We start from the raw sequence: 18136 nt of genomic DNA, 5'->3' as shown, positions 1-18136 counted from the left end.
AAAGTACTACCAGGCTGAGTATCTGTCAGCAGACTTTGGATTGCTGGATGTTTCAGCAGTTGCCGTCAAATGTAGGAATGAGGTTGCAGGTTTGATGAAGTGCTTATGAGTGGCGGCTTTAGGGAAATCAACCTCTGTATTTTCAATATGGAATTCCACATTACTGTGTATTAACACACCTGTCTCCTGCCTTTTTTATTTCAGTACCTACTTGAAATGAAAAGCTTAATCCTTCCCCCAGAACATATCCTGAAGAGAGGGGACAGTGAAGCGATAGCGTACGCGTTCTTTCATCTGGCGCACTGGAAGAGGGTGGAAGGGGCCCTGAACCTTCTGCACTGTACGTGGGAAGGCAGTAAGTAATTTTCTTTCTCTGAAAAAAAATTTTTTTTGAAAGCATGAAAAGGTACTAACACTGTTTTTGCCCCGAGTGCTCACGATGAATAGCGAAGATTTGCATATCTGTGGTTCTTCTTTTCCGTGATATTCCACCACCAAGAGGTGGTTACTTACTTAGGCTCTCCAGTTGCCCAGTGGTGGTGGGTGTTCAGGCGGTGAGGCCATCTCTGCAGCTCACAAAAGCAAGTTTATACAGTGGGTGGGATGAGTCTGGACTGTTTTGGCAGAGGAGCACACTACACCTGGAAAACCCTCTCTAGAGACCTGGAGAGACACTCGGCCTCTCCGTGGAGGGTTAGGCCTGCTGCTGGGCTCTGATTACCACTTCTGGATGGCCTTTCTGAGAGGGCTGGCTAAAGAGCCACCACAGTCATCCTCCAGGGTAGCTAGGCTGGCCAAACACAAGTGACCGGCAGTTGTGACCAGCAGAACAAGAGCAGTGGCCATGGGACCTTAGAGTTTGGTGGCAGGGGTAGCATTTGTGTGTTTAATGGATAATGCCTGTTAGAGGGATATAGGGAGAAATGGCTCTGAGGACATGCTAGACCCCATCATTCTGTGGAGGGAGAAGAGTCTCTAATGGTGGGTGAGACATTCCCCCTGCCCTGGAGAAGCATCTCATCCAGTCAGGAGGAGTAACCAGCAGGATGGAGCAGCTGCCCAGTGATTTTCTGAAGGGAGAGGCCTATGGGTTGGAGCAGACCTGGGTAACCTTATGGGTCATGTGAGATTTGAACCAAGTTCTGAAGAACTAGGGCAGTGTTATAGGCAAGGACACTGTACGAAGAAGTGCTTAGTGATAGGGCTGTTTGGGAGAATGTAAATTAAGAAAAAAAGCTCAACACTGGATTATCGGACAACATGTGTGTTGACACTTATCATTAATTTAAGCAAAACAAGTGCAACATGTAGCATGGGGGTTTTCCCCTCTCGTGGGGAAAGCAAATATTAGAGTCTTCTGATAATTTTTTCTTAGTTCACTCCTACTCTGCTCAGCCTCACAAACAAACGTCTTTTTAATCCCTTTGACTGTTTATCTTGTTCCTTCTATGTTCATTTTGCTAATCTCTGCTCTTCCCTTTTCCTGCCCTCCCCTAACCCAGCAGGAATCCAAACTAGTGCAGGAAGGGAGGCGGGGGCAGCCAAGTGGGATGGGGTAAAAGTAACTTGACAGAGATGGGACTCAAGTCGATTGAAAGTTTTTTGTTTGGTTGTCCTGGAAATATTTCTTTAGAGAATTGATAGTGGGTCTTGTTAAATAATTTACTGTTTATAACTTGAGGGACATTGACTTGATCGATGTTTCCACCTCGACTCTCTAAGTGTAATAACGGACTCCAGGTGTCCTGGTCCTGGTTTTGGATATGTTAAGACAGCACACTCTGCTCAGGGCGTGTGTAGACACATGTACAGTCCTCTCTGGCTTGGGCCAGAGGTGTTCTATCCAGACGAGACAAAAGGAATTTTTATTTAAATATGAGAAAAAGACAAAAAAAACCCAGCAAGACTGAATATGAGAGGGCACACCTAGTGTTAGCTGTGGTAAAATTAAATGGTCAAATTGGCTTAGCAAATAAAAACATATTTATAGATTGGTATTTTGGAGACATAATAATAGTAGTTTATTGACTGGCTCTAATTGACAAGAAAGTTACCAGTCCTCTAGAAAGGATCAAAAGAGGGGTGGGCCAGGAGGTGGTAGAGACGTGGTGTGAGGAATGGCGTAACCATAAAAAAAAATCCCACGAGGAATAACTGGAAATTCTGTTTGGAAATTAGTTATCCATTTAATCAGGTAACAGAGATGCTCTGGAACAGCTGGTAAGGACAATGAGATTGTGAGAAATGTGAAGTAACGTAGTGAGACCCCAGATCAAGCAGCGTAGTGCTGCTGGGGGAATGTAGTTACCGCCAGTCAGATGGGCGGAATGCTTTATTAGAATAAAGAAGAGGTGGGGTTTTAGACATAAAGCAGTGTGGCAAGGCAGTCAGGGGCCTATAGAAGAGGGAAATTCTCTATTTGATCCTTATAGATAATTAGGAACCAATCCAGGAAGTTACACTGCTGTTCAGTTTTCAGAAACAGAGCCACACCATTCAATTTCAGAGCCGTGCTTACCAGCCACCTTGCCGGATCCCAAGAACCTTGACGAGTGTTTGTATAACAGGGTAATTCTCAGAGGTCTTGCATTTCCTTCATTTCGTGTACTCCTGATAACGTTCTGAGTTAGGCAGGACAGAGGCAGCAATCTTAGTTGTTCAAAAGAGGAACGGATTCATTAGATGAGTAACTTGTTGCATGTCCTGCAGGCACTATTGGTAGAGCCAGGATGTAAACCTAAGTTTACTCTTTCTTCACTGTTCTTTTCTGTAAAACCAGAGATTTAGGCCTTTCCTGAATGGATTAAGGATAAGAGGATCAGGCATCTCTGAAACACTTGCTTAGAGCCCTCCGTTTACATCAGTACTGGCTGGGATATATCTATGCCCTTTCTAGTGTTTAGAGAGTTAACCATTTTATGTAAAATTATATTTTTGTTGTTAAATATTGACCTAAATATTTTAAACATAGAATGAGCCCAAATTTATTTGAAAAATGAATTCTATATATAAACAAAGGAGACTGGAAATAAATACATCTTTAAGTAGATTTTAAGTGATTTCTTTTTCTTTCATATTTGTATTTTTCAAATTTTCTACAACAAGCATATATATTTTCTACAAGCATAAATAGTATGTATGTATACGTGTGTATGCCTGTGTTTAGAAAAGTAATCTTTCATTACAAAGAGTTTTGGTCCTTTTTAAAAAACCAAAGCTGTAAATCTGTCATGCAAGTTAGAAGAAAGAACTATCACTCCAACTTCAGACAATTGCATGCAGTAGGTTGACATGACTTCTAGATCTGTGTCCATTCTAGGTTAAAAGGGCCTTAGAGCTCTGGATTTTAAATTGGAGGGCTAGGATTAGAATTCTGACTCAGGTGCCTGCAGTGGTATTTATTTACCCAGTTTTTGAAAACTGTGAAGCGATATTGAATGCCATCACCCCACCTCTGGTCGGTGGGCTCCAGGGCAGTTGTCCCAAGGGCAGCTACATGATCCCTGTCCCTGTCTGAGGTCAGCTGGCCTCCCCTAGACAGCCTGTGCCCGAATACAGGATGCTGCACTTCCTCCAGTGCACCACTGGGTGGCGCCTTTTGACATCTCCAGCCTCAAAGTCTTAGCTTTCTCCTTTAAATCATTTTTTAATTCATTCTGATATTTAGGCCATTTCCCAACTCCCTTCCAATTTCCCCTTTTCATTAGAAAGAGAATTCACGGAGGACGTTAACAGCCCCTAATTTCACCAGTTTCCATGTTAAAAGTGAGTATTCTTTTTTTAAAGTCAGTTTATCTTTTAGAAATTAAAAAAAAAATCCTTACTTCTATCAAGTATTGGTTAGGGGTGGGGATGGAGGTATATCTTTCTTGATTTTTAATGAGTTTATTATGTTGGAGCATTAGTCATCCAGTTGAATTAAGTGAGTTTCCCACCAGTCAGGCTGAAATAACACATTTTTGATAAAACCCCAAAGTCCAGCTGATGCATGGCAGAGATTGTTTGGGTTTGAAACATATGGTGGTTTAAAAAAAAATGCTGAGTCCTCAACCACAAATACATCAGTATTTCAAAGGTTTGTAAAATGTTTGATTCATCACTGTCCCAGTCCCTGAAATTACACAATATGTTCCTCAAAGTCAAGATAATCAAGAAAGGGGATAAGTTTTAATTTACAAGATTTAAAAATATGTTTCTTAGTTTATTACACAGCTGCCACCTTATCTGAATTATACTTATTTTAAACACTGTAGGTTCTGGTTATCCTCACATACGTGCACACACATGACTGTAAGCATGAGTTGAATATAAAAACGTATATGAATGAGGGCTCTCGATTGAACTGTGTCTTATTTACAATGGTATTGTGCCTTATGGGGCCCTATTTTAAATGGCACATCTTCTGTTTTACCTGTGTTAAATACTGATGTGGCCATATCTTCTTCCTATGTTGATCTTTTCAAGGCTATGTTTTTGCTGTATTTATTTTTTCTAAAGCAGGGTAGTCTGCTGACCGCAACTGTGAACTTTAAGATTGAATTTTCAAGTCCTATATATCAGGAGACTGGATTGCCATGGGGTAAATCACTTAGCTTTTCTTTGTTTCCATTTTTTCCACTTGATCAAGGAAGATTATTTTCTTTTTGGAGATTTTTTTTTCTCAAAGAATTCACTAAATAATGTATAAGATTTGAAGGTGGTGGTTTTTAGGTGGATGAAGGCAGAGTATTCCCTTTGAGAGGAGAAAATGGTCCATTGTTGAAGCAGAGGATGAGACTCTGATTCTCCTTTATTCTCTTTGAACCTGATGGTGAATGCTGCTTGCTGTAAGATGTGGTTCTTAGGGCATTTCCTCTAACCGAACCTTTCTTCCAAAAGCCTGGCACCTTTGGGACTGCTAAAGAGAGATTCTCCTACCCCTCACCCCATGGATCTAGGGCTAAATTTTATAATTTGGGAGAAGGCAATGATCAGCTAACATCCCTGGCCAGAGCCAACTCCCACTAATCCCCAGTCCCCACGTCCTGCCCAATAGAACCAGCTTGCTCCTTTCTGTTACTCAGTTTTGAGTAACTGACCATAATTTGGATCCACTGGTGTTTTTAAAGGAAAATTCTGTCTCTTCCCAACTGTATATTAATTGATTCCTTCCTTTATTCAATGAACATTTATTGAGTCCCTCCTTTGTGCCAGCATTCTTTGGGGGAATAACAAGATGAGTAAGACTCAGACATGTTTTGAGAGAAATACCAATGTGTATGTGTGTGTGTGTGTGTACACAGATATCTGTATACTCACATATACAGACACAGATATGTACAGTATATAGTGTGGACACAAGCAGTGCTCTCTTGGAAGTGGGAACAGAGTGTTGGAGTGTTGAGGGTCACTGACAAGCTAGTGAATCTGCTCTGAAACTCTGGCATTCTTCAGCATCAGAATGGAACTTCATGTAGTCTAACCAAAGGAAGGTGGTTTTCCCAAGGCCATGTAACTGGAAATTGAAAGAATGTGCATAAGAACCCAGGCTTTTGACTTTTTGAGTTCTCTTTATTGTTGTGCCCAAAGCCTCACAGAAGACAAAGAGCCTTTATGGCTGGTGGCCTGCATTGCAGTCAAAAGCGGTAACAGTAAAATTTGTATTTTAATGATAATTTTCTGTTTTATCATTTGCACTTCGAATTATTTGCAGACAAGCAGCATCTTTAGTTATGAGCTAAGGCATGACTTGATGGAGAAAGGAGGAAGTTTGGGTTAGTGGGAAGCAAAAGTAAAGAGAAAACTAACTTCCACTGAGCAGTCAGACACTGTGTTTAGACATGGTGACCTCTGCTGTCACCCTCAGTCCCTTTAACAGCCTCTTGAGGTCCTTGGTATTCTCATTTTTATGGACAAAGAGACTGGACACAGATTAATGACCCACCCAAAGTCATACAGTTGTTAGCTAGGTCAGGTTTGACCCTTCCTCAGCTGTCACCTCCGCCACTCCCCCATTAGGTACGTGCTATTGTGGGGGCAACTTTCACTCTTGCTTTCACGATTACTGGATCAGCTGTTTCCCGCCCCAGACTGTCTACTCCATCAGTGCAGCGACACCTTTCTATCCCTGCTGCATGAGGGATTCAAACTCAGTTCTTGTTGTCACAAGCAATCTATATATAGTTCTCAGAGATCTTCTTTGAAAAGACAACAAGACAAACAAAATAACAAACATTACCTTCTATCCTTGTCTGTACTGTGGATAGGATGAGAGGTCACTAGGAATCATTGGGAAAATCAGGAATTGAATTGTTCACGTATCCATCCTTCGGTTCTGTTAACTTTTTCTCCAGTAATGGTAGAGTCTCTGATGGGCACAGCGCTGATGGGGTTGGGGCTTAGAGGACGTCACAAAAGGAACATACAAAAATGCCATCCGTGTAGAAACAGACTCACAGACATAGAAAACAGCTTAGAGTTACTAAAGGGGCAAGGGGGAGGAGGGATAAATTAGGAGTTTGGATTAACATATACACTACTATATATAGAACATATGAACAACAAGGACCTACTGTACAACACAGGGAACTATATTCAACATCTTGTAATAAACTATAATGGGAAAGAGTCTAAAAAAGAGTAGATAGATTTGTGACTGCATCCCTTTGCTGTACACCTGAAACTAACATAACACTGTAAATAAACTACACTTCAATTTTTAAAACTGCCATTTGTGTTCTGTGTATTAACTGAGTGGCCCAGCTTTTTTTGTTTTGTTTTGTTTTTAGCAAAACAAAAAATATATATGTGTACAATTTGAATTCCTCTGAAATGTATGTTTTTTCGGACGAAGATTTTTAGGCGGTTTCTAGTCACTCGTGAAGTAGATCAATTTCATAAAATAAATCAAGTGACATTTTTTCCATTCTTTCTTGGCCTGCTAAATCAGTGTGTTATTATTTGCACTTGTGAAAGTTCTGAACGTTCGTCTAAAGCCATGAGGTCCTTGGGGAGCAGTTGCATGTCTTTGCAGTGGAAGAGGCAGGAGGTGGGAGGCTAGGCTGGTGAGGCCAGGGCAGTGCCACTTCCCACTCTCCCCAGACCTCCACCCTTATTCACACGCTGCTGGACCCCGCACAGCAGGGCGGGTAAAGGATAGAATTGCAAACAGAAATTGTGTTTGCTTTTGTTTAGTGAAGCCAAAAGCCTTAATATTATTTTATGAACTCGATGTAAATGACAACTGACATGAGAAAGAGAGACATTTTAAGAGCACATAAGCGTATTTACAATCACGGGGGCTGGGGGAGAGGACAGTGCAGGAAGTGTGTATGTGTTTGTATGTGTATTGTTTCTGAAATTGTGTGTAATCAGTGTCTTCACCTTCTCCTAAAAGACCACATTAGAAAAGGAAAAGATGAACTTGATGCGCAAAATTCTGTATGCATGCCAATTACTGGAGTGAAAAACATTTGGCATCTGACTGAAAAGACACTAACCAACCATTTGATTTCTATGGTTGAACACTCTCAAGAATTTGCACTCCTATATTTCATTTAAAAAATTGCTCCCTGAAGTGCAAACTGACTTCAATTTTGAATAAAATTTTGCATTCAGATTTGTAGCTCCTTTGAAAACTGAGGGTTTATTTCTATCGTACGAACCTGAACAGATTCTTAACTACAGCAGCCCTGTTGCACATGGAGAATCTGGATTTTAAAAAAAACAAAACAAAAAAACTTCCACATAGGTTTTTCTACATTTTTGGGATGCTTTCATAGCAGCCATCATTTATGGGAAATGGTATTAAAATCCTGCCATATTGCAGTTTAAATTTAAATGCACTGCTTCCCAGAAAAGAGTTTAGTATATCCTATAGAAGCACTAAGTGGGGTTTTGTTTTTGTTTTTTGTTTTTTGTTTTTGTAATTTTTTTCCCTTCTCCTCCAATCCTAGTTCTGCTGGGAGAGATACTGGTTCTTTTGAGTGATCTTTGTGTGTTAACAACCTGAGCAGAGATCTCCTCTCTTGCTCGTTGTAATGGGCAAAAGTCATCTTGGTTTGCATGAACGGAGAGGTCTGATTAAACTAGGGTGAGCCTTTCATTTTGAGAAGAGTTAAAGTCTGGAGTGTTTTTAATGTTTTAATCTCTGTTTAAGAGGTTTCTGTTATGAGAGGAAAATTGATAACATTTTTACCTCAGCCAACTGCCAGCAGACTGGCTCTGCTCTAATCCCACGTTTATAGTGATTTATATTCTCCGTGGCAATGTGCTGTAACCTCAGAGTGATACCACTGTGGTGTAGATTGACTGCATTCCAAATGCTGGAATCACATACATAATGTTTTTACTTTTAAATAATATTCAGACACCAGAATAAATACCATATGTGCACTGATGCTGGTTACAATGGAACCTTGTCATTTCTCGTGAGGGAGAACATTCTTTGTTTTTGATTCCTGTTTGAAATAAGTATGCAAAAGATAAATATGTACACTGACAGCGTTTTGAGAAGGCTTAGGTAATTACACAGCTGAGGATGTAGCTACGAGCCCTTGAAACATCGCATTTAGGACCAAAAAGATTGCTGGGCTGCCGCCACCGCTCTTTAACATACGTGAAGGCAAGGATCGTAATCCGACATTCCCAGTGTAGGGTGTAGTTTTTATATTTTATATCTACAGCATGCTGTAGTTACTGGACATCTGTTGAAGAAAAATTACCTCCTTGAGTACTGTTCATAGGAACAGTGAGACTAACATGCTGATGACATTGTAACAGGGAGAGTAACACACGTGCTAATGGGAAGGGATGGATTGATTGGAAAGCCATAATTCAGTGTGAGACCTAATGTTATCTGATGCCACAAAAGCAGAATTTAGGTGGCCTGACATCATCAAAGTACAGATAATCAATCTCTCCAGATCCACTTTTTTCCCCACATGATATTGAAGATTTAAAAGTTTCATAAAGTTTAGAACTACCTCCCAAGTCATGCATTTTTAGATTTTTGTTTTTATCCCTCTTGGTTGGAATTCTCATCCACCTGGACATATTTTTTAAATAGACGTGGTAGAATGCCTTTCATATTTGTGCATCTGTAACACGCTCCAGCAAGTCAGCCCACATTTGCTTCTTGGGGAAGCATTTCAATCCAGGCTTGCGTTATTACCATCAGTTGAGCTATATTGAATTAGTGCTTATGACATTTTAGTAATATTTTGTAGATGAGGAAACCCTGGGCATTGAAATTGATGGCTTTCCCGACTCCTCTGCACCCCCGTCCCCACCCAGTTTTGTGAGGTTTGTCCAGAATATATAGCGTGAGGTTCATGTGTGAGTCATACATCATAATACATCTCTGACAGTTTATCTGGCCCATGACTCAGAGTTTGGGTAAGTCTTGCATCCTTTCTGGGAGTTGTTTGTAGAAGTGTTCACCATTATAAAAATGCTCCAAAGTCCCTTTTTGAAGTTGAGAAGTTATGAGACCGATACTGACTCTCTAACATGTTGTTCCTCCTTTTCAGCTTTTCGGATGATCCCTTATCCCTTGGAAAAGGGGCATCTATTTTACCCTTACCCAGTCTGCACGGAAACAGCAGACCGTGAGCTGCTTCCATGTAAGTCTGCCCTCCATGTTTCTCTCTTGGGCCAATGAGGGCGGTGCGCCTGAAGGGGGATGGGAAGAGGTGGGAGTGATCAGAGTTTACAATATTCCTTGTCTCTTAGTACTCTTCTCCCAAACCCTGTCCTCATTTGATAGCATATGCATTAAAGTGAGTTATGTCTGTAGGTTTGGTTCCTTCCTCCTCCATGTCTCTCGAGATTTATCAAAGGGAAAGACTGAAATTCAGGTGAAGAGGCATCATGAGCTGGTTGGTCTGGGCAGAGAGACTCCTAGTTTGGGGCAGATGCTCCCAGCTGGGCTGATTGACCGTGCAGGGTCCGCCTGGGCTCTGCCCTGGTCAGATGCAGTCTGCACAGGCTAGAGTCTGAAGGGAAGGCACTGACTTCAGAGGGAGTGCAGATGAGTCACGGACGGGACACTAGCATCGTTGCAGGGGCGGAGTTATGGGGCAGGGTGGGTGTGCTCTCTGTGGTGACAATGCTCTTGGCCGCCGGGATTTCCCGTGAGCCTCTCCCAGAGGGCACGCAGTGAGCTGGGGTACAGTGCTATCAGCACTGTATACAGCACACAGAGGGCAAAGCCTGCCCTCAAGGGCCTTACAGGCGAGCAGCCTGAGGGCCCATACCACGTGCAGAAAGTGTGATTTGGTTTACTTTAATACAACATTGTTGTAACAATTCCAGCTGAATCGTTATTATCAAATCATCCTGTGTACAAGGATCACTTCCAGGCTCTTCATGTGGCCCTGACTTAGGACATATTTTTCTCCCTCAGATAATAAGCTGCAAGTTCTGGCTATTTTCCCTTCCCCGTCCTCTCTCCTGCCACCCCCACCTTGCACCAGCCTCAGCTACGTCATGTCTCATAGCTGTAACATATTTAAATACTTTGCCAGGAGGGCTCGTGTGACTTTGGTGCTGGGTGCCGGTAAATTGTCCAGCACCCACATTTTTGAGCCAGTCATAAATCTCCAACGTGGTGGGGTCCGGGTGCAGAACGAACTTGTCCCAGGTGGCTGTCGCAGGAGATAGCTCTCTCGTTTCTTTGGGCCAGACCCACGGCGGGGCGTGTTACCTCGGGAACTGGGAGACCTCGGTGACGTGTTGTTCCTCAGCATCTGAGTTTATCGCGAAGAGTCTAGTGCCTCATTCTGCGGTGAATTTGATTTTGGAAATCCCGGGGGCGGGCCCGTACTTTACCTTTTGACTCCGCCTACAGGGAGAGCCTTGTTAAAGGTTCTGATTTGTGGAGAAAGGCAGTTTTCTGAAAAGTACACTCTTTTAAAAACGTTTTAATTGAGTCCAATCAGGTTTCCACAGGGATGGAGTCACTATTAGAACAAGATTTTAGCTCTTAAAAGAAACCACATAGGAGTCATCTTTACAGGCCTGGGATTGTGGCTCACCTTCATTTAACTGCATGCAGTAGTTCAAGTCTGATCCCCCTCAAAATCGCTGGGTGTTGAGGGTGAGGGTGGGAAGAGGTGGGTGGTTTTCCATGTTCCCTGCACTCTGCACATGAGTGGTCTAGTGTCCATGCTGGGCCCTGAGCACGTGTCCTCCCGTGTTGAATCCTAGCAGGTTGACGTCCCTGGATTCAGGTGCCCATACTCGTCTGTGCTTTGTCCCTCCCTGGCCCCCTACACCCTCCATTTCAGCAGAGTGCATGACTGCCTATGGCTCCAAGTAACAAGAGCTGAAAGGGTGAGGAAAGGCCTGGGGACCTTGGATTCCCTGAGGAAGATTCCCTTGGGTCCTTCTGGTCTGAGCAGCAGTGTTGCCCACGCACAGCCACAGGCTCCCCTGCTCCAGACCCAGCTCTCGGTGCTTTTCTCTCTGTGCAGGCCAGTCCCTGCCTCCCCAGGTCAGCACCACCACCAGCCCAGGTCTCAGGCCGCCCCACAGCGAGCAGGAAGCACAGAAGCTCGTACTCCTGCTTTTGTTTTCCCCAAACCCAATGCTTGAAATTTATAAGTTGTGAAAGGCACTCTAAGGAGCTCCCACAACAGATAGATGGAAGTGTATTTATCATCACGTGTCTCTCACAGTTGAGCCAGGTGACCCTCACAGCCTTGGTCCCCAGCGCTTGCAGATTGAACGGACCGGGTTATGAGGTCCTTGCTGAATGTCTCTCTCATCACGGTGGCACCTCCACTGACATAGTAGGCTGCACCAGGAAAAAAGTACAATATAAACTAATATCACCCTAGCACAATGATTTAAAGATTACAGGAAGGTGAAAATCTAGAGAGGGGATATTTTTATTTCAGTATCCTTGACGTTGGATTTTCTGAGTCTTATACTGGGAACATGTTTTTTAATTTGAATAAAGTTCTGTTTTGTTTGTGTTTGCTTTCGAGAAAGGAATACTATATATTAGGCATAAGTAGTGTTACTGTCCCTGTCCGTGAATGTGTGACACCCCCGAATTAGCCCTGTCGTGCCCCTAGGTGGAGTGCTGCAGTCCGGACAGGCCACCCAAATCCGGCTCAGGTGTTGGCTCTTGCTGGTTCAAGTGCCCCACCTTTTTCATTTCCAGTAAGCTTCAGCCAAAGCTCTGAGGAGTCAGTCCCCCCAAAGAAATGCATTTTACTCTGGCCCTAACACTTCCTGTTTGCTCATCTCCACAGCTTTCCATGAAGTCTCAGTTTACCCAAAAAAGGAGCTTCCCTTCTTTATTCTCTTCACTGCTGGACTGTGCTCCTTCACAGCCATGCTGGCCCTCCTGACACATCAGTTCCCAGAACTTATGGGGGTCTTCGCAAAAGCTGTGAGTATTTGCCAAGAGGGAGGCCTCACGGAAGGGGCAGGGAAAGGCCAGGGAGGCAGCGTGAGAGAAACGGAGGAGTGTCGTGGAGACATGGATGTGCTTGTGTTGATCTTTTGCTCACTGTTTAATTTTCATTATTATCAGTGGAATCACGGGTTGAGGGTCAAAACGAGAAAGTGTAGGTGGTTTGTTAATGCATGCCTTGCCTCCTTTCACACTCAGAAACTTCTCAGCAGTTCCCCCAAAATGCATGTGGTCTAAAAGGATTAAATAAATAATGAGGGGGATCCTAGCAAATGAAAAATATGTGGGAGATTCCTCAGTTTTGTGTAAATTGGATGACATTGTTTCTAATCTGTAGATATTGTAGGTCTTTCCTTCAAGGGGGATGGAATTTACATTTTCAAAGATTATTTAAATTTTAAAAGTTTCAATGTCTACAAATCAAGTGGCTTGTTTGAGGAATGAACTGAGAGAGTGTAAAGGAGATAGTATTAAGGACGGATACAGGCATGATATTTAGAAATATGGAAATCCATCAAGAGTGTTTAAAGAGGGCTATGGAGAGGAGCTTTATTAAGAAAAGCCAACTGCATTGACAGCCCAGAACCATTGTTTCCTTGTTGAAAATTGACCATGTCAACCTGTACATGCAATGGGAGTAAGTTTACTGATTTTGCAACAGCTGAATTTCAAACAGAATGGAATAAGGAAAAGAGTATCAGTTGATTCCCTGGAACTCCATTCTGAAATCAAGGCGAGGAGTCAGAAAGGATGATTTCTAACTTGGCTGGGTTGATTTAATCCCTTTCCAGATGATTGACATTTTCTGCTCGGCAGAGTTCAGGGACTGGAATTGCAAGAGTATTTTCATGCGTGTTGAAGATGAACTGGAAATCCCACCGGCACCTCAATCTCAACATTTCCAAAACTGAACTCATCACCCTTCTTCCCCCACCACCAAAACTGCTCCTCCTCCTGTATTCCTGACCTCCACCAGTGGCACTGACATCCACCCAGTTACTCAAGCCAGAAACTCGGCAGCCTTCCCAGACTCTTCCCTCTCTCACTCCTTACATCCGTCTGTTTCGGCTTCCACAGTCCGTTGGATCTAACGTTCTGAGCCACTGGGCTTTCAGCAAATGCAATTCACCCCTTCTTCCCTTCCTTCTCACCCCACAGCTCTCTCTTAGTTTAGATCTTTGGGGTTTCTTGCTTGGACACCTGCAGGAGTCTTAACCAGTCTCCTTGCTTCCAGTCTTATCCTCTACCAGTACTTCTTTCATTCTGACGTAAGAATGATCTTTCTAAATTGCATGTCTGAGCATGTCACTTCCCCGCTTGAATTTCTCCAGTGGTTTCCCACCAACTTCAGGATAAAGTCTTAGATCTTCAGCATGGCATACAAGGCCCTTTATGGTCTGGCCCTTGCTTGCCTCTTCAGCCTCATCTCTCTCCCGGCTCTGCTTCTTGGGCCACACTGAATTACTCGCTGTTCCCAGATGCACCAGGTTCTTATACACCTCAGTGCCTTTGCGTGTGCTGTTTGCTCTGCATGGGATGCCCTTCCCCATTACCACCAGCACTTGTCCAGTCTACTAACACCTCTTCATTCTTCTATACTCATCTTTCTTTCTAGGTTTCTCCTAAGCTGAGTTAGGTGTCTCTCCCCTCTGATCCACAGTATTCTATGAATACCTATATCATCACATTTATTGTACTGTTTTATAATTGTTAAAAACTTGCCTGACACCCTGTTAGAATGTGAGCTCCTCGCGAGCAGGACTGTGTCTTCCTCATCTCTGTATCCCCAAGGCTTTGCACAGTGCCTTGCATATAGTAGGTTTTCAATAAATGATTATTAAATAAATAAATGGTAGTGGTTTCTGCAGAGAGAATCAATGTAAAAATCAGATGCAGCTTAGCATTTCTTCTCTTTTATATACAATCATAGATGCAGAGTTGAAAGGGACCTTAAATCACCTTCGACAGTCATTTGATAGAGGTCACCTGGACTCATCTTGAACGCCTTTAGTGACGGGGCTCTCGCCTGTTCGACGTGGAAGCCCACTTCATCACTTAGAACTCTGCTTTATACTGATGAGATCTGCCTTCCTTTCATTTCCACTTGCATACCTAGTCTATTCTTCGAAACTATAGTAAACAACTCTACTTCCTCCTGCAAATTCTTGAGAAAGCTAATACATTCGTGGCCACCTCTAACCGCTAACCTCTAACTTACTACCTCCTCTTCTCTCCAGGCAGAATATCTTAAGTTTCCTTAAGTCTTCTGCACATGATATGATTTCTGAACCCAGCATTGTGCAAGCTGCCTCTTTGGATGGTCCCTAGTTTATGGGCCTGTGGTGTTCATTGTACACATCTATTCCCACGCCTATCTCTGAGTAAAAGTAGTTGCCAAAAGTCTGAGTAGATTAGAGTGTAACTTTGTAAAATTTAAAATAAGAATATGTTTACAACATTAGACAATTACATTTCCTCCTTTTATATTCCTCTCATAAACATTTTTTAAAGCATATTTGTAAAGTATGTCATTGGCCCAGTATTCTTCACTAAACAGGGAGTTTGGAATCAGGACAGTGATTCTCAGCCTCTGGCGTGCACCAAATTCAGTTGGCTCCACCACCAGAACTTCAGACCCTTGAGTATTAGCACCCAGGAATTTGTGTTTTTAATAAGGACCCCCTCTCCCCCCACCACACACAGATTCTAAGGATGGGACTTGAGGACCACATTTCCTTCAGAGAACACTGGTCTCAAGAAGCCATCTGCAGGTGCATGGTGCAATGTCAGAGCTGTTGAGGTGACAGCTTTCTGGGAACCAATGATTTCACCCTGGCTGCACCTCGAAATCATCTAGGGAGCTTAAAAGTTACTGATGCCTCCACCTCCCAACCCAGGGGACTCTGACTTAATTGGTCTGGGGTATAGTCTGGGCATCTGAGTTTTGAGATGCTCCCCAGGTGATTCAGGTGTACAGCCAGGACTGAGAGCCACCATAATGAATGAAGTGACTGATGGCCTGAAACTGTGTTAACCAGGGAGGGGACTGGGAGGAGGGGTAGATAGTACACAGAACACGATTGCATGTTCTCTAGGTGAGGCTACATGGCCTCCAGAATAGCATAGAGATGTGTTCATTACGGATGTTAGACCCAGGGCCACTCTCCTCATTTAATGTTCCCAAAGCGTTGGTTTTGAGTCAAGGACCAAATGATTAAATAAAATACAAATTTGTCTTTATGGTCCTCGTATTTTATACTCTACCAAGGTGTGGTAGTTTGATCAGCTGCTCATAATTTTCAAATGTAGTTTAGATAAATTTGCTTTTAAACCTCTGTCTGGAGGGTCACATTCATCTCGCCCTTCATTAAGGTTTAGCAGTTTCCACAGTGTCTGGAGAAATTTTGTGGGGAAGGAAGATGGATGGCCTGAAGGAGACAAGTCCCATCTCCCTCCTCCTCCCCCCACTGCCCCCAGAGTCTTCTCCACATTTTGCCTCTTGTCACTTCATCAGGCCCCTGGTGAAGACCCCCGACAGGTTATCACGGCCGCCCTATAGGCTGTCTGCAACCATTTGCAGCTTGTGAAAATGATTTTCTCAGCCCTCGCCCCAGATAATGTCCCTGGGATAATGACTCTTAGTAGATGGAGAGAGATTGCTCTGCCACCCCCCAGGCTGCAGGCAGCTTGGGAACTCTCCAGTGTGTTTACAAGTTGATAGGCAGCCAGTAAGGAAGCCCACAGCCAAGTGTGAGCCACTGGAAAATAGTAAAATGAGAGGCTTCAACTGGCTGTCCCCGCCTAATCTAATCTACCTCAATGACTTAGGACTAGCTCTTCCTAGAATGTTTGGTTACCAAGATAAGGTTGCTCATATAAATAAGTGATCGTTCCAAACCCAGCCCTTCACAGAATGTGGGAAGGTCAGCATTCTGACCCCTTCTGTTTGAAGGGCCCTGTCTTGACTCCTCTGGTCTCTCTCCTTCCCTGAGACCCAGCCCCCTGACTTCAGACTCTCGTCTTCACTTATAGGCCCTGACCTCTTTGAAGTCTGATATTGATTACAGTGAAATGTCAATTGTCTGATTGCAAGTGGGGCACCTGGAACTTATTCAGATAAGCAGAGGCGTTTCAAATGTTAACGAAGCATGTTGGGAGCCATGACCTTCTTCTAAATAATGGTGTTTTGGGAAAAGGAGGATCAGGCGATTGAAGTGTCACTCTCTCTTTTTTATTAGTTCAGTTGCTTTTTCTCACCACAAGACACTGATTGAATTATGGTGCGTTTTGGACTGTGTATCTCTGCCCTCGGGACAGGAGTTTTGGACATTGAGATAGATGAGCTGTTCCAGGGTTGCCTGGTGTTGCTCATTCAGACTTAACTTTTCAGGCAATAAAATTTCCCAGGTCCGCAAAGTGAAATTGCTGTTTCTCTCTGTGCGTTGGTTGAGTCTCTGGCCGAAAAGTGTTGATGGATTTTCAAATATGCAAAGAAATATAAATAAGCATCCTAAGTAAGCAAAGCATGTTCCACCAAGCTTTTTTTTTTTAATACCTGCTGATGAAAACTACTGACCTTTGGTTACTAAATGAAAGTGGCTTAGCGGTTTCAGGCCCCTCACAGCATTCCTGCTTCTTGTGTGTGAGGGCTGGAGAGGAGGACGCAGGGAAGGGTGCTAAGGAGGAGGGCAGCCTAGTGACAAAGCGTGCATGTCTCAGCTGGGGGGCTGCGAGAGAATTAGTATCTCTAGGAAAAGTTTCGAGGGATTCTTTTCTCAGTTCTCCCAAGGATAGAACATTCTAGATGTGAGGGAGAGCAGTGAACGATCACAGACATTGAAGATATTGGGACTTAAGTCTCTCGTGGAACCTGGTTGAGAAGTGCAGGTGTGGTCCAGGGAGGCAGGGCCCACTGCATCTTGCTGTGTAGTGTGGAAAGAGGAGTGATTACAGACTTCAAATTGGGTAAGGCTCGCCGCTTAATTTCCAGAGGCCTCACTTTTACACTTTTTATCCACGTCATGTCAGTGCCCAAAACAAAGCAAACAACAAAAAAAAAAAAACAGGGCTTTATTTTGGACCAATTTTGTAACAACATCTCCATTCATTCTGCTACCCAAACTGAGGCTCCTTGTGTCCCATGTTTAGTGCATGAAGTCACCTGGAACACAGATATGGAGTGATGCCTTTCATCTGACTGCACTGGCTCATGCTGATGTATCAGTAGTTCCCTCCCACCTCATTCACAACTTTCATGATCATAAATCTGTTTCCAGTCAGGTTTTTAGGATATGATAACTTCACCAGCAATGTCATCCACTGGGCCCCCTCTTCCAACCCCTGTCTGGATCCTGGTTAATCCAGACCACTTCAGCACCTAGGTCCTCTTTATGGAACTGGGTATTACAGGCAAATGCTGTGTATTATGGAGCCTTGACAATCTCTGATTACAAACAGACGAATAAATGTATAAGTATCCTACAATGCTGTCACATTGGACTGATATAATCAGTAGACTTGTTCCATATTATCCTTTAAGAACCAGGATTTTACAAACTCTTTAGAGGCCACTTGGGCAGTAAGTACTCATTCCTGGGCCTAGTATCTCCCAGGATGCCTTCCAACTGCATTCGGCTCTAAACTGAAAAGGGCAGGCAGTCATTCTGTAGGGTGAGCATCCCATGTGGTACTGTGCACCCAACAAAAGATAATTTCACATTACCAATAATTGCT

General features: G+C 43.4%; 1 protein-coding gene across 9 annotated transcripts in view; it reads left to right on the top strand.

Moving 5' to 3' along the window:
* The window catches only part of ST7 (suppression of tumorigenicity 7), a 283140-nt gene that overhangs the window by 203536 nt on the left and 61468 nt on the right, over positions 1-18136 (top strand). For 7 of the 9 annotated variants that reach the window (XM_032483629.1, XM_032483637.1, XM_032483634.1 and 4 more), the window contains 3 exons: positions 205-355; positions 9510-9602; positions 12240-12379. In XM_032483629.1, the coding sequence (XP_032339520.1) occupies positions 205-355; positions 9510-9602; positions 12240-12379 (384 nt within the window). Of the gene's footprint in view, positions 1-204; positions 356-9509; positions 9603-12239; positions 12380-13194; positions 14254-18136 lie in introns of those variants that run through there. The other 2 variants (XM_032483635.1, XM_032483632.1) reach the window with 1 other exon arrangement.

Source organism: Camelus ferus, chromosome 7 (genome assembly GCF_009834535.1).
Source record: "Camelus ferus isolate YT-003-E chromosome 7, BCGSAC_Cfer_1.0, whole genome shotgun sequence".
Lineage (NCBI taxonomy): Eukaryota > Metazoa > Chordata > Mammalia > Artiodactyla > Camelidae > Camelus > Camelus ferus.
This window is presented reverse-complemented; position numbering and strand designations above follow the sequence as displayed.